Source organism: Coffea arabica, chromosome 10c (assembly GCF_036785885.1).
Source record: "Coffea arabica cultivar ET-39 chromosome 10c, Coffea Arabica ET-39 HiFi, whole genome shotgun sequence".
Classification (NCBI taxonomy): domain Eukaryota; kingdom Viridiplantae; phylum Streptophyta; class Magnoliopsida; order Gentianales; family Rubiaceae; genus Coffea; species Coffea arabica.
This window is the reverse complement of record NC_092329.1, coordinates 43,339,461-43,357,194: the sequence shown is the minus strand read 5'-3', so window position 1 is coordinate 43,357,194 and position 17,734 is coordinate 43,339,461. Positions and strand designations below refer to the sequence as shown.

The 17,734-nt window shown below is 34.6% G+C and overlaps 1 protein-coding gene across 1 annotated transcript; it reads right to left on the bottom strand.

The window, feature by feature from the left end:
- Positions 1-15,315: 15,315 nt before the first annotated feature.
- LOC140015936 (uncharacterized) lies at positions 15,316-15,942 on the bottom strand. The gene has a single exon (XM_072068770.1). It carries the CDS (start codon positions 15,940-15,942, stop codon positions 15,316-15,318), a length of 627 nt encoding a protein of 208 aa, XP_071924871.1.
- Positions 15,943-17,734: the final 1,792 nt, after the last annotated feature.

Below are 17,734 nucleotides of genomic sequence, written 5' to 3'. Positions count from 1 at the left end.
TTTTTATGTTTCTGATATTTTGAATTGAGTTTTTCTTGATATTTTTGAATATTACTGAAGTTTTATGATGACAAAAAGAAGGAGAAATGGATGCTATGTGAAAGGGTGAGTTGTTCTGAGCTTATAAAATTTTTTGATGCAATGAGTGAGGGGGAGTTTACACTCATATGCAAAACCTTTTTTTTTCTTCTATCAATTGTTTTGTCATCATCAAAAAGGGGGAAAATATTGACTCTGGTCCCTAGTTTTTGATTTTTACAAAATAATGGATAATTCTAATATTTTTCAAGAAATATTTTCAGTTATGAAGCAAATCAGGTTCAAAGATCAAGTGCAATTGAAAGGGACAAAGGCTGTTGAAAGCTGTCGGACGCTTGGATCGGACGTTCGATAATCATTGCCCAACTTCGGACTCAAGCATCGGACGTCCGATAGGATCGTTCAAACTCGACGAAACCTGTCGAAGGCTCACAAAGATAATACCGGATGTCCGATAGAATTGAAAAATATTTTACAAACTCATTGCCTGCTGTCGGACGCATGCTTGGGTAGCACCGGACGTCCGATACTCCAACCAGACGTCCGATACTCCAACGACTAGTTGAATGTTCAGCTATTTTCTATCCATTGGAAGCATTAATGAAACACTTTCTTGGTCTCCTATAAATAGAGTATGGTTAGAATTTTCAAACAACTTTTGCACACTAAAGATACAAAAGATCTAGAATGATTTTAATGAGAAAATACTCTCCAAGGAAGATTTGTAGTTTTATTGGTGTGAGATTCATTGTAAGATTTTCATTTGTGGATGAATACTTCATGAGTGTAACTCTGCGAGAGTTGTCCTGAGGGATAGTAAAACTTCCTAACTTGATCGAGTGGAGTTCGGGATAAGGAGGAGGTGAACCTTCCTTTGTACACAAGAGTGATTGTAATTCATCAACTTGAAGAAGTTTGTTTGAATTAATCTACAAACTCAAGAGGAGATGGGTAGTTAATTGGTTTGCAATTCTTTCCTTTTTATTTACTTATTGTTACGTTTGTGATTTTTAAATTGTTTATCTCATCTACTCACAAGCACTTGTACTTTCTCATCAACTGCTCCATTGTGTGGTCACTTAGAAAAGAGGGTAAATTTCATATTGAACTAAAAAGTGCCCATAACTTAATTAGGTTTTTAATCAAGCTAATTCACCCCTTTTTAGGTTGTCTTCTATCCTTACAGATGAGACATATTCACCAGTAATGGATGCAATTACATTTAGGTATCTTGTGAGTTTAGATACACTAAAAAACTTGATATGTGTCTAATGGATGTAGTTACTGCTTTTTTATATGGGACATTAGATGATGTGTGAGAACTCGTAAAATTATTATTTTTCGACTCCTAATTTTTGCTCATTTTATTATTTATTCAAATATTTGTTTCGATTATTATTTTCTAGTTTCATTAGACTTAAGTACATGGTTTTATAGTTTCGTTATATTTTTAAAGTGTCTCGTTTCAAAAATTATTTCTTAGGAGCTTGTTTAGTGAAAAGGTGAAAACGCGTTTGGAAATTTTTGCCAATTAAGAGTACAATTAGCCCGGAAAAATTTGAGACATGTACAATGGTTTTAAAATAGGTAATTTTAGATTTAAATACTTAAGTGATAGTTAATAGTATTATCGTTACAAGAATTTCTCGGAGGTTTCGCGTTATAGGGTTAAAATTGACGGTATGCGTTTTCACACGCGCGACTTTATTTGAGGGACTTTAGACCCTTATTTCGGGACAATTAAGAGCGAATAATATTTATATGGACATAAGTGCATTAGAGGTTTAATGCACTAGTGAACCAAACGCGAGAAAAAAATCGAGCCCTAAACGCACCAAACGAGCCCTAATGAGAGTTGACCTTGGAGTGAATTTACACCACTCATTTTAATCTTCTCTTGGAAGCTAACCTTGATCAAATTTCACTCTTTCTTCTCTCTCCTACAGCCGGCCAGCCTTCTCCCTCTCTAACTCCATTGTTTCAAAAAATTTCTTCACCAAATCAACCACAAAACTCCAACCAATTTTCACCAAATTTGTAGACCAACTAGCAAACTACTTGGAGGTTGGACCTAACTAACGAAAAGGCTGCATTTCACGGTTTCTTGGAGCCTTTTGAGGACCGAAAGTTTCTGATCTAAAGCACTAAGGAGGTATGACATCATCCAACACCTTAAGCTTGGTTTATGGTAGTAGAAGTGCATCTCTAAGCAATTGCATGTATATGGATGACTTGATATTGTTGGAATTTGAAAAGTGGGCTCTATGAATTCCCACTCTTGGGTTGTTGCTGATAAGAGGTTTAATGTTGGATTTAATGGTAGTTTAGTGGTTAAAATGATAGATTTATGGAGTATTATTGTTGGAAACTCAAAGTGGAGGTGATGACAAAAATTTCTGAAACTGCCCCTGCTTTGTTCGGCCATGATAAGCCCAATTTTTGATGATCTAATGGATTGAACCTGATGTTTATATGTTGTATTAGATGTGTAAAAATTTTCATTGGAAAACATTAACGTTTGGATGGGCAAATGAATTTATTTGTGAACTAGTCAAGCTGGAAAACTGTTTCCGGATAACCCTATCCAGCGGTAGTATTTTGACCATAACTTTGTCCTCCGAAGTTGAAATTGAGTATCGTTGATGGCATTTGAAACTAGACATCCATACCTTTCCAACGGTATAAAATGCGTAGTCTGATTCCATATGTAGGAGTCGGACCATTCATTTTAAGATAGCTGTCCTGTTTCTCTGTCCTGCAGGAATGATTTGTAGAGGTAGCAACTTGGGGCTCAATTTCGAGCTGGTTGTTTGCCAAATTTCAGAAAGTTTCCTTCTGTGAATTTTTAGCCCTATGAATGTATTTTCCAACACCATAAACCATGCTCAATTCTGAGTTAGGTCGACTGAATTGTGATCAAAACAAGAACACTGCTCTGTTTTGGAAAAACCTAGTTTTGGACAGATTTGAGATGAGACTTGTTGTGGTCTTACTAAATGAAATTCTTGGTGTTAAACACCTACCAAATGTACCATGAATGATCCTTAGACTTTCCTTTCACATATGAACCATGATTGGAGGATTTTCTTAGCCAAACAATTGGATTTGGGAAGAAAAGGATTAAAGGCAGATTGCCTTAAGAATTTTTCCAAACTTTGGTTGGTTGGTTAACCGCCTTTCCGAAGGTATTTTTCCACGAAATTTGATAGAGATACCCTTCATATAAGAGTAAAATACTGCCAATTTTGGTACCAATCCAAGTTCGTTTCGATACCTAACTAAAGTTCTAGTATTGGAAGTTCAAATCTGGAAATTCTTCTCCAGTCTTGAATTTTCTCCAACTTCGAGTTACCGTATTTCGGTACTCGAAACTCCGATTCTTGATCCGCTTGCTCTGTTATAAACCTCACTTGCAACTCTAATTGAATTACAAATTTCAGGGGCCGATTCGCAACGTGTGAATCATGCCGAATTTTCAAAGTTGGCCCAAAATCCAACTTAATTCTGCCTTGTGAACCGAGTCAGTACTTTCAAGCTCATTTTTGAGCACTTTTCACTTCGATTTATGGAAAAGTGTCTTCTAGGAACTTGTAGTACTTTCTAAGAGGTTTCCAACGCTATAAAGTTTTCCAATTCTCGACTTATGCCGAGTGAGTTACGATTTTTCAAAGATTCATAATAAAACTGAAAATTTCCAACTTTCAAGGAAATAGAGTTTTTCAAGAACTCTTTATTCTTTTGATATTATCTACACGTTTTATCCCCGATTTCCTAGATAAAGACTTAAATACTTTTGAATGTTATCAAACCCCACTCGAATCTCGATTTACGAGTAATTGAGGTTCATTTTCACGGAATTTCCTAAATTAATACTAGTGAATGAATTATTTCTCGATAATTGGGATATGAATGATAATTCACTATTATTTGCCCAGGCGCACACGAGGACCTTCAAGAGGATCCCACGGTGGACACTTAAACTTTCCTTGACCTTACTTACACCTAATACTTGGTGAGTGTCAGGTGTATGTAAACTTGTTACATGTTTAATTGTTATTAATGATTGAAAATCTTGAAAGTGGAGTCGAGTGTGTACTTTACCACACTCGTTCTCATTAGAAATGAAATTTTAATGATTGAAATATATTGAATGAATGATTGAAATATATTGAATGAATGATTGAAATGCATTGAATGAATGATTGAAATGCATTGAATGAATGAATGAAATGTAATGGTATGCTAAAGCTGCATACGTCGTTGGAGTGAATCTCCTCGACACACAAGTGCACATGGGGACGCCCAAATCTCATTGGCCGACCTTGGACTCGAGCCGGCATGGGTTTGGTCGGGAACCTTGGCAAGCCATGAGATATATAAGCTTGACCTAATGAGAGGTCTTGCTTGGCATACTCGAGTAGTATCGCCACAAACAAATGACAGGCGGGCCCGATACAGGGGTATGTAAGGTGAAAGGGGACAGGTTAAGTGGAGTTCTACGGACTAAACCTACCCGATTGACGGAGTGTCAATTCGTGGAGGTTATTGAATGTGCAAGTGGAATATAACTCCTGAGAGCTCTAGTATCCTTGAATTGTTTCTGGTTATATTTCCAGTAAATTGTTAATTACGAAAATATGATTGCTTGACTTGTAAATTGAGATTGTTATTTGAGCAATGTGCTTGCATGTGTGTTCTTGGCCTCACGAGCGTTTTGCTCACCCTGTAGATTTGTTTTCCTTAACAGGACTGGATCCGGGGACGTATTGGAGAAACCCTCTTAATGTACTTTTGTTTAGGGTTTCTATCATCATTTTGACTATGACTCCAGGTTTTGGGTTGTACTTTTGTAATTGGAATGTAGTACTTGGGCATGAGGTAAATTTGGGTTTAAGGTTGTATTTTGAACACCTGATGTACGGGTTGGATAATGGATGACCATGGTTAACTTGAACGCTTCCGCATCATTATATTTATGTTGTTGTACTTATGACATTTAGATTAGTAACAAGTTCGAATGTTTTGCGTGAGTCCTGGCGAGAGTTGGGCAGGCATCCCGCAAATACCCTTTGGTTCGCCTTTGGGAGAAGTGGGGGCGTCACATGATGATGTCTATACAAAAAATTCTGAAGGATTTAATATGCTTGAAGCATGTAAATCAAATCCTAAACAAATGTATTTTATCAAATTACAAAGATCTTTGTATGAATTTAACTAATTTGGATGTATGTAGTAAAACCGTTTTTTGTTAATGTTTGTGTGAGAAAGGCTATACAAATGGGCCAATATACACATGTATTTTTATAAAAAAAATGTATCAATTTTTGTAATTATTGTTGTACATGTTGATGATTTGAATTTAATTGGAACTCTTGAAGAAATTCAAAAGGTAGTGGATATTTGTAGAAAGAATTTGAAATCAAAGATTTTGGAAAGACCAGATTTTGCCTTGGTTTACAAATTGAATATTTGAAAAATAGGATTTTTGTTCACCAAACTATTTATACTTAGAAGATATTAAAGCAGTTTTATATAGCCAAAGTACATTCATTAAGTACCCCAATGGTTGTTCGATTACTTGATCATGTTAAAGATCCCTCTAGTTCCAAAGAGAAAGATGAAGAGATCCTTGGTTCTGAAGTACTATATTTTACTATAATTGGTGCCCTAATATATCTTACTAATTGTATAAGATTGAATATATAATTTTCTGTGAATGTATTAGTAAGATTTAGTTTCTCTCTTACTAGACGATATTGGAATGGTATAAAACATATTTTTTACTATCCCTAAAGAATAATTGATCTTGGGTTATATTACTCATATAACTCTTGACCTAAATTATTTGGTTATACAGATGTTAGATATTTATCTAACCCACATAAAGTAAAGTTTCAAACTGGCTATTTATTTATATATATTAGTACAGCGATTTCATGGAGATTTACAAAACAATCTATACCTACCTCTTTTCAAATCATACTGAAATAATAGCAATACATGAGGTCGATTGAGAATGTATTTGGTTAAGATAAATGACCCATTATATTCAGAAAAATAGTGGTAATGCTACAGTGCCGATTGTTACCATAACTTGTGAATATTTTACATTAAAATACTGGTACAACCACTTAACAGTGGTCCCCACATCCAAGATTGATATATTTAGTGACAATTGCACTACTGTTCATTTACGTTTCCAATATTCAAAGGAACATCAGGTGGTAATATGGCAATTTTGGTAATAAAATTGGTAAGTTATAAGTTGATATGAAATTTACTCTTTAAATACCGAGTGTTACTACTTCTCCAACGAAGCTCACTACTTTATATTGGACGATTACCCACTTCAATTTTTAAACTTCAAAATGGGACATTTAAATCCCTAAAACTTATAAATTGGGACACTTAAGTCCCTAAACTTATAAAATGGGACACTTAAATCCCTAAACTTATAAAATGGGACACTTCGACCACCAACGGCATTCAGGATTCTGTCAACAATTTTCCTTAATTGGGAAGTATTTATAAGTTTAGGGAGTTAAGTGTCCCATTTTGAAATTTAGGGACTGAAGTGGATAATCGTCCAAAGTTTGGGGGGACAAAGTGGAATTAACCCTTATAATTAGTAAGTCTAATTCAAATAATAGTAAATTTTTGTTGAAAAATAGTAAGTTTTGCAAATAAAATGGTAAATAGGTGAATTGTTCAAACTTTCTACTTTATTTCACAAACTTACCATTTTACTTGAGAAAGTTACAACAATTATAATTAGTAAGTTTAATTGAAATATTGGTAAGTTTTTGTTAAAAAATGGTAAGTTTTACAAATAAAATGTTAAATTGGTGAATTGTCCAAGCTTACTACTTTATTTCACAAACTTCTATTTCACTTAAGAAAGTTACAACAACTATAATTAGTAAGTTTAATTCAAATAATGGTAAGTTTTGTTAAAAATGGTAAGGTTTACAAATTAAATGGTAAATTAGTAAGTTTTACAAAATTACTATTTCATTGCACAAACTTACCAATATATTTGTGAAACTTACTTAAAGCTAGGTTAGTAAATTCTTTACAATTATGGTAAGTTTTGGAAGACAACTAGAAAGTTTGTGCATTAAAAAGGTAACTTATATGGTTGACTAAAACTTACTACTTTATTGTCCAAACTCACCATTTTACCTGACAAACTTACATACAACTAGATTAGTAAGTCTAATGAGATCAGTAGTAAGTTTTGCAGATAAATGGTAAATTTGGCAAATAAAAAGGTAATTTTTGAAATTTACTTTTTATTGCACAAACTTACTGTTTTACTTGAAAAACTTACGTACAACTAAACTAGTAAGTTTAATCAAAATAATAGTAAGTTTTGTTAGATAAATAGTAAGTTTTACTAATAAAAATGTAATTTTTGAAATTTGCTACTCCGTTGGACAAACTTACTAATTTACCTCAAAAACTTACCTATTGCTAAAGTGAGTAAGTTTGACCAAAAATATAGTAAAATTCATTATATAAATGGTAAGATTCAATATTAAAAAAGTAAATTTGTTAAGTACTTAAAACTTACTATTTTACAAGACAATCTTACCAATTTAGTTGGAAAAGTTACATGTACCTTTGGATGTATTATTTAATTCAGAAAAAAAGGATGCAAAAAGCTATGAACTGTGACAAAAGAAAAGAAAATCGGATGTTCAGGTCAACTACTATTATTTTATATTAAGTCACCTAACAATATCGATACCATAGCACTATCCGAAAAGGAAAATCCTTGAATTACATTGTATGACACTAATACATCTTGTATTAATCAATTGGAAGAAGGATATATTAAAGAAAATAGGACGAAACATATTTCACCAAAATTCATTTTTACTCATAATCTCCAAAAAAAACATATGAAATTGATGTGAAACAAATCCAATCTAGCAATAATCTAGCAGATTTATTTACCAAGACATTGCCAACTATGATGCTTCAGAAATTAGTGAAAAGTATTGGAATGTATCAGTTAAAAGATCTCTGCTGATGTTTGGACTAGGGGTAGAAATTAAAATGCAGGATAGTGTACTCTTTTGTTCTTCACTAGAAATTTTTTCCTACTGAGCTTTTTCTAGTAAGTTTTAACATGACATATTCTTTGTGTAATACACATCCAAGAGTGAGTGTTATAAAATAATCAAATAATTATAGAATTAATCTTATATACACTATCAGTGTATGTACTATCACCATTAAATAGATGACACATGTACAAAATTTGAATTTGAAATTCAAAATTTGCTCATGTATCATCCATCCAACTATGACAATGTATACATTGACAGTGTATATAAAATTTATTCATAATTATATGTCTATTGCATTCATCTCATCCCTTAAATATTAACAATTTATCACTATCTTCATAAGAATTGTAGTCAGTTGATGTATTTTGAACTCTTTTGTACTCCCATATAAATAGGAGTCATCCTCTCTTGTATCTGATATAGAGAACTCAAGTTCATATGAGTGAATAAAAGAATATTTCTTATTTCTTGTTTATTTTTCTCTTTTCTTTTTCTTCAGTTCATTAGTTTTCTTGATTTTCTTACCATAATGCCCACTATATAAACAACACAAATCTTACATTACATTAGTATTAGTTTTATAATAAAAACTATAATAGTTCAAACAAATTTCCCTTCTTTTCATGAGTTTTCCTTAGTAAAGTATAACGTACCATAAAAAGTAAGTTTATACTAAAAAAATAAAAAAAAACTATGATACCACTTAATATGAAATGTGGACACTAAAAAAGAAATTATTTATCACTGGCAACTTAGTAATTGTTAATATCTATAATGATAAAAGCAGTGAATGTTTCATCATGTAAAAAAAGAAAAAAAAGTTCTTTAACAAATGTTTCATCACGTCAAAAAATATCACTAAGCAATCATGTTTGGTAGCTGATACCAATTTTTTTTAAAAGATAATGTATCATATGGACAGAATTTACTCTGAAAAATAGCGTAATTGTACATTGTGTAATCTAATCTTCTTAAAAAGTAATTTCCATTTAGCAAAATACTAATTTAAGTCATTTGTACTCGTAAAATAGGGGAAATTTCAATGTTTCAAAAGCTTTTGCTAATTAACCATGTGACGGCCCCACCTCCCCCTAGGGCGTACCCCAAGGTTCGGCGGGTCGCCTGCCCAACTCTCGCCAGGACTCAGTCGATCACTTCAGTTCTCAATTAAAATCGGAATAAAACCACAAGAATAAATAGGCAACTATCCAAAACTTAAAGCGGAACTTATATATATACATTGCCATCCCAAAAGAGAGTATAACCATCGAATATATAAAGGTTCTCAATCCTTCATACGTTCAGCCCGTGCCAAGCACTAGGGCGAGAACCATTACAACAGAACTAAACTGGCTAGTCTATGCTCTCATCCTACTCGCCGTCCCCTGTTAAGGAAAACAAAACTAAAGGGATGAGCTTGAAAGCTCAGTGAGGTTCCGAACACATATACAAGTAATAAACCCAATACATTAACCCATAATTCAAGAAAACATTTACAATACAAAGCGATAAATACAATCATTAAAAGGATACGTGCTCTCAAGGAGCCATTCATTCATTCTCCTTTAATTCCCTTATACCTTCAATCATTTGAAAATGCATTTTTGTCAATAAAACCCCTCATTCATTCATTCGTTCATTCATTTCATTCACCCCCTTCCCGGACATTGGCTAGGCTCCACCAGACTTCAAGGTAATACTCAAGTATACCAAAACGTTCACCCAGGTCACCAAATCGCCCGACCGAGTCCGCTTCTGGCTCGAGTCGACCGGTAACAAGGGGCAGTGGTCGGTTCAGCCCAAAAAGGCTTACATTCATGCACAAGTAATGTTTCAATCATTAAATCGTTGAAAATTTCACGTTTCATTTAGGTCGAACGCGATAAAGTACACGCTCGCCTAGAAAATTCGTTTTGGAAATCATTGGAAACACTTCACACATTATCAAACAATAACAAGTCATGAAGTCAAAGAGAATATAACAAACAAGGAACACTCACCTATACAAGCAAAATAACGTCCAATTCCTCAATCACCAATGAAACCTAAAATTAAGCAAGAGAACATATTACAAGTTATCTAGTAAATCAGCTAGGTAAAATTAAAGGAAGTCCGACTAATTACTAGTAGGACGTATAAAGATGATTCTTAAGTGAAAAGAGGGTATTTGAATCTGTGGTCAGAAATAATTAGGGTTTTGTAATCCAAGCGAGAAACCAAATTCAAAAGGGTTATAAAATTTTTCAATGGAAATCCTTGAACTAACGACAAGTCGGAATCCAACTAGATAGACTAAGAAATACTATTTTCGGAATCGTTTATATGATTCAAAATCATCTCATATTCAAGTAGATATTATAGACTAAATGCCTTAACGAAATTCATGTAAAAGGGAGGACAAAATACCCAAGAAAAACCCTAAACCACTCCTCTTTATTTGGGTAAGAGTAAGTAAATATTTGGAGTTTCGAATTGAAGAAGGATCATGTTTTAAGATGGAAAAACAGTCATAGGATTTGCCAATCGAAAATATATAAGTTCAAATAGAAACTTAGCTCTTAAGCGAAAATTTGGGCAGCACGCCCTTTGTGTTTACCTATTTTCCAGCCATTTATGGCTTCATTATTTTTCCTCAACCAATCCCAAAGTCATATATATCATAGATTCAAGTCAATAGCCATTCCATAGGCTCAAAACAATATAAGAGCAAAAATTAAACTAATAACAAGTGCGGAAATGCAATCTAGCAAAAGACAGATTTGACGTGTGGTTGTGGAAAGAACACATCCGAGGCTACGCTTATCGGATTGGGATGAATCTTATGCCGTTTCAAAACTAAGACATAGGGCTACAATTTTCATGACGATCACTTAGTCCAGTTTCCAATGCAACCTTGTCAAATTCCCAATTTACAGAACCAAAATCCAACTAGTCGGCTAATTAACTGCACTACCTTTAAATGGCTATATCTCAGGTTACCAAGGTCCGATTAAGGTATTCTTAGAGGCGTTTAAAAGCTAAGACAGAATACTAAAACTTTCATGTTTTGGCCATTGGCTAAATCAGTATGGATCATAGTGAACAAACATGATTAACTGGATGAATTGTCGAACACGGGTCACTGGAATGCATCCTAGGGCAGCAAGCGTATTTTGCCCTTTTCTCAGTCTACGTTACTCCGATTGGACTGAAATTTTGTAGTCACCTATAAAATATCATTCTCTAAAACTTTCATGTTTTAGACCAAGCCTAATTCGGCCTTTAACTATGAGTACTAAAACCGGGCAGAACTGAACTGAAATTTTCCAGAAATCTGGGATTCTTGCAATCAATTGCTAATTTCCTTATTTTTGGCTTGCTTCACTACCTTAACTTCCCATATCAGATTATAAACATCAAAGCCCCAATTTTTTAAGCACTAGAAAAATTATAGGAAAGCTGTAAAAATTCCAATAAAAATGGAAAATCATGATCCAAGCCTCTATTTCACCACATACATCAATAATTCAACCATATGTGACATATTTAGCAACTAATCACGAATTTAATCGGAGAGTCAAGGTTCTAGCATGTATACCTTTCCAAGGAGACTGGAAACAAGTGTTTAAGGCCTTTGTTCCTCAAGAAAATTACACCGGTAGGTAGCCCTTGTGCTAGATAACAACTTAATCGGAGTAGATTTGCGCGAATAGAAGAAACTTTTTAAGATTTGGAGAAGAACAAGATGAACTCTCTTTGTCTTTCTCTTTCTCTCTTGTCTCGGCTATGGAGCAGAAAAAATGAAGAAGAAAGGCTGTTCTTAGGGAGTTAAGAAGACAAGAGATCAGGATTAATCTAAGCCACAAGTTTGGCCAACACTTGGCTTAATTACAACCACAAAAATTTCTCTTTCTTCTCCTTGCATTTTGGCCACATATTTTGGTCAAGAGATAACCATGAGAGGGAAGATATTTTGCTCAATTAGTGATAAGCTTGTATGGCAAGAAAGTGGTGATCAAGTGGTGGTTAAATCGGTAGCGCGCGACACCCGTCGGTCCAAGCCGTTTGTCCTTAAATCACATATACTTGGGTTTTTAACTTCTAATCACTAACTTATTATTATCACTTCTAATCATATAATATTTCCTCATCCAAAAGTCACTCTTAAGCACCAAATTTGATCCTCGCTCCGTACCGGATAATTATACGACGGATACACAAAAATTCTTATTTCACCTTGAATTGAAAACGAATAGGAAAACCCTAATTTCCTATGACTTTGGGCACTTTTTCTAGGGTAATTAAGTAGCAATATGGTATAGAATAATAATTTTCAAATAATTTTCAAATAAAAGGAAATTTTCAAGAAATATGTAAGGAATTTGCAAGTTCTCACAAACCACATCATAGAGGTTGTTATAATAGTTCTTGCTAATTTCCTTGATGGAAGATAATGCACAGTCAAGAAGCCATTCTCAGTATAACAACAAATTTCCTTTTACTAAGACATTGATATAAACTGTGTCAATTTAATATTTGATACAAGGTGGTTTGTGCTAAACATTTATAGTGGCAAAATATTCCTCGGTTTTATAGGTTCAAATAATTAAGACTATTACTAGCAGTGGCAAAATGGATATATGGTTGATAAATGGTTTTAGTTAAATGGATAGTAGATCAAATTGATTCAATCCAATTAAAACCATTTAATAAATGGATCTAAATGGATGTCATTTAAATGGATAGTGTAAACCATGATCCATCCATTTATCCATTTACTCTCCCAAATCCTAAATTTAAGAACCAAATGTTTTTTATCCAAATGTTTTTTTAAGATCCCCAAAGTTCTATCATTAAATCACCTAAAACCTTTTGGTAATAACAAATGCTTGTACTACTACTCTATTTTAGTTCTTCATAAAATTAGTTTAGTTCCAAGAAAATTTAACTATTGTGGTCAATTTAACCTTTCATCATTACTTTAAGTATCATTTTGTAAAATAATGAACAATTAAGAACTTGGCTACATTTTTATAACTTTTGGATGAATTGAATACGGTTTTACAGTGAAAAGAAGTTTACGTTTCCAATTTTTTGCACTCCTGTTCAAGAGGGATGCCTTGAATAAAAGTGGAGTTCTAATAAGAAATTTTATATTATTTGACAAGTAAAATATTTTCATCACATGTGCACGTAGTACCTAAAAATGTATAAAACTCCTTATTATACCATTGATATACAAGCTACCTTATATTACTTAGTAAATTAGGTGTCTTTTTTTTTTGGATAGTTGGGTTGGGTAATAAGGGGAGAGGGATTGTAAGTATGAAGATTTGGATTCAAAACCTTCCACTTATTAAAAAAAAAAAAAGGTGTCATTTATGTATCTTAACCAATGTTGCGGGGCACTCGTTAAAAAAATTCTTTTTATAAATAAAAGAATTAAAAAAATAAAAATTATTTTAACTGGACCCACCAAAACCCATCAATAGCCGTACGTTGCATCACATGTCGCTAAGTCACTTGATTGGATCTTCCCAAGAAGAAATATCATCTAATTGGAAGGTGCAACATTGTATAATCTCATCCTATTTCACCTTAACACAGATCTTGCCCAAATAAGTGGGTCTCTTTGGTAACTGGGCCCACTAATGCTTGTTACACGTACAAGTGACGTGTCCAGTTATTAGATTGCATGAGCAATACGGTTTAGCTCTGATTCACGCAACTAATGAAAACAAAAAATAAGAAAATCCACCCAAAAAGATTTGTAAACACTAATTAGCTCCTAGTCAATCCTATCTATGTTGACTGTTTTTTAAGTTAAATAGATGTATATGGATGACATGGATAATCCATTTAATTCCACCAACATAATTGGATTTAAATGGTTATCCATTTAAAACCATTAAATTTATATGGATCATTCAAATCCATTTAAGGTTGATTTATATGGATGGATTGGTGGATATGAATCCATTTTGCCACTTCTAACTATTACTCTCGGATACCAAAAGATTACCTTCCCATTGCTGTTCTTTTATATTAAATCACATAGCACTGTTTTGTGATTTAGGAACAGAAAATAACTTCTTTTTTTTTTAAACGGCTAACCCGGTACACGGGGATGGGTGCCACCCCGTATTTTATTTATTAGAATTGAAATTACAATAGTGATCAAGGCCTTACCACAAGTCGCATTTTGAGAACAGAACACAAAAACTATACGATCTTTGACTTCCTAACTGAAGGCATTCCTAATCTATCTAGCCGAATTTCACCACGAGCCAACTGTGCAAGCAAACGTATGTGTTCGTAAACCCTAACCTGCTGTTCAGGGTGAGTAACTCCCACATTAGATAAGATATCAGCAACTTTGTTCGCCTCCCTGTAGCAATGAACCACCCGAGAAGAATCACCCAGCAACTGCCAAATCTGCCAAACCTTCCTTCGGATGTGCCAAGGACACTGAAATTGCCTCTGAAGAATCCCCACTAAAACCAAGGAATCTAATTGGACACACACATTGCCAAACCCCCTCTGAGCACACACGTGAAGCCCAATAAGCCCAATAAAAAGGGTTAGAGTCTCCGCACATAAACCGGAGGCTTTCCCAAGAAAAGTCGAGAATGCAAATAGAGGACTTCCTAATGAATCACGCAAGACTCCACCACCACCGCCCGTTCCTAGGTTGCCCTTTGAGCACCCATCCATATTCAGCGTTAGCACCCCAACCTCCGTCACTATCCAACGTACCAATTTAAATCCAAAAGTGGCGTTGGTCGAGAGGACCAATCATATAACTGCTGAAATGTATGTACCCCAACTTTGCCCTTAAAATGAATCTCTACCATCATTTTCACCTCCCTGAAAATGGCTTGAGAAATGGCTACCCATTGCATTGGTTTGCCTTAAAAAATGGCTTTATTTCTAGCCTTCCAAATATGCCAGCAAATGAGACTAGGGAGAATTGTAAACAAAAAATGCTTCCTCTCCGATTTCTGCTCAAAAAACCACCACGCACTTGTTCGAACTCGCAGTAGGGACCCTATATAGGTTACTCCACACACACTACCAAAATATCCCTAGACCTCCATGGCAGCTTGTTCCATAGAAAACACATGTTCAATAGATTCACAGGATGGATTCTGACAATAAAGACATTTCGAAGGCATTTGAAAACCAAGCTGACATAGCGTATCCGCCAACGGCAACCTTCCCATCAATAATCTAGCATGAAAAAGGACACCTTTAATGGAATTCGAGGGTGCCAGACATGTGATAGAATACCAGAAGTGTTGCTGGCTTGATGAACCTCACAAAAAGCCAAAGCTAATGTAAATTTCCCAGATGTCATCGGCATCCAACCAACCTTATCTGCACGACCATCTTCAGGAATCGATTGTTGTAAGATTGAAGGGATAATCCCTTTTGGTAAGGCTCGAGACAACAGCTGTACATCCCATTCCCCATTTGTGATAAAGTCCTTAAAGGTGAGATCCGGGATGACTATCAATCTGAGAAATAAAGCACTACTACTAAACCAATTGTCATACCAGAAGTGACAGGATCCCTCATTAACCTGCCCTAACATTGACAACTCCACTTGCCGACTAACATTCAACATTCGTCTCCAAATATCCGTAGCAGATAAACTCAATGTCACTTGACAATAGTTGGCTTGCAGATATGTTGCCCAAAGCGAAGACCTAGTCCGAAATCTCCACCATAACTTACATGAAAAGGCTTTGTAAATATCCCTAAGTCTTCGAAATCCTGTGCCACCCTCTTCCACTGGGTAGCACAACTGAGGCCATTGTATCCAATGGAACATTGATTTTTCAGCCATTGATCCCCACAAGAAATTTGCACAAACCTTTTCTATCATTGTGAATACCGAGCTAGTCAACACTGCAACCGACAGTAAATGTACGGGAATAGATGCTAAGGCATGTTTAATCAGGATTATTTTCTGTGAGAACCCGTAAAATCCTAATTATTTTCCTAGGGTTTATTTTCCCCTTAATTGCATGTTTTCTGCATTTTCTGGCTTAGGAATATTTTCCTGGTGAATTTTATGAGTAATTATAGTTTTTAAATGATTTTTCTAGTATTGGAGAATTTTTAGAAAATTAAGAATATATATTGGACGTGGGACCCACTAGTGCGAAAAGTTCGGAAAAATTCGGCCAATAAGGTTAAGTTTTGGATACTGTGTAAACTTTATCGGGTGTTACGAGATAAGTAGAGTGTGTGATATGATTGATGTGAGAGGAAAAGAAAAGGATTGACATGCATTAATGGAGTGCCATGTGTCACTTGGTGGTTGGTTGGACTTTATGATTTACTATTCACATTTTTGACTTTTTTGACCAAAGGTTAAATATCTTCAAAATTCATTAAAATTTCCTCATTCTTTCTTCACCATAGCCGGCCCTCTCAAGCTCCAAAAGGAAGAGAACTCCATCAACTTTCAAGCTTCTACTTGGTGCAAATCACCCAAAAACATTAGCTTACATCCATTTTACTCCATAAAATCTTTCCTTTTAGTGATAGTGAGTGGTCTAGTGAAGTTGTTTTGAAGAGCCAAGGTGTCTACAATCCCTATCTCTCTTGTTACTTGGTAAGTGATGCTAGAACACTCTACTACACCTAATGATGTTTATGTTATGCTTAGAAGTAGCTTGAGTGATGGAATATGTGATTTATTTCTTGATTTGAAGAGTTTTGGTGAAGTTTTCCATTTTATGATGAATTTTCTGGTTTAATATGAATGGGATGTTGTGGCCTTGTATGATGAATGGTCATGGTTTAAAATGACTCTAGTAGGTGTGAATTTTTGATAAATGCAATCAATTTTGGATTTGGATGGAAAAATGGAAAGTTAGGGTTCATAATTCCCTAATTCTGTCCGGTTTTAGATCATAGAGTTAGAGGCCGAATTGGACTTTGCTCAAAACATGAAAGTTGTAGGTATTGATGAGTTTGAAGTGCCTGCAAAATTTCAGGTCATTTGGATTTGTGTAGAGTGAGTTATGTCGTTTTTACTGTTGCTGTCCAGGGTTGCTCAGAATGTGAAAACTGATCTTGTAATCGTTTGGTTTGACTGGAATTGGTTTGGATTTTGAAGTTGGTGTCTTCTGATGAAATGTAGCTGGATGTCTTAGCTAACATATGCCTTTGGAATTTTGGCATTTGGACTTGTATAGACTGAGTTATAGTAATTACAGTTTTGTGTGATTTGCAAACCTATTTTGGGAATTCTGGTATAGTATTTTGCATATTTGACCTAGTTGTGTTAGGAACTGGATTGAGTGACCTTCTACATTGTTGTAGCTCTGTTTCTTGGCTTCAAAATGGTGGGTCTTACACCCCCATCTGATAATTGTAGTGAGAGTTGTGCCATTACCGCATTATGAGGTCAAATCCAGTTTTCTTCTCAAGGCCTAAGTTAAAGCCCTTTCTTAATTTCTGGTTTGCTATCATGCTTGTATATGTTTATAAAACCCTATTGGAGTTGTAATTGGCATGGCTATATGACTCGTTATCGAGTCTCATTGCATTTGTTTGCATGATTCTAGGGCGTGAAGGTAGTGCACGACGGCTTGGTGATCGTGGTGCATGAATACCACTTACTTGGT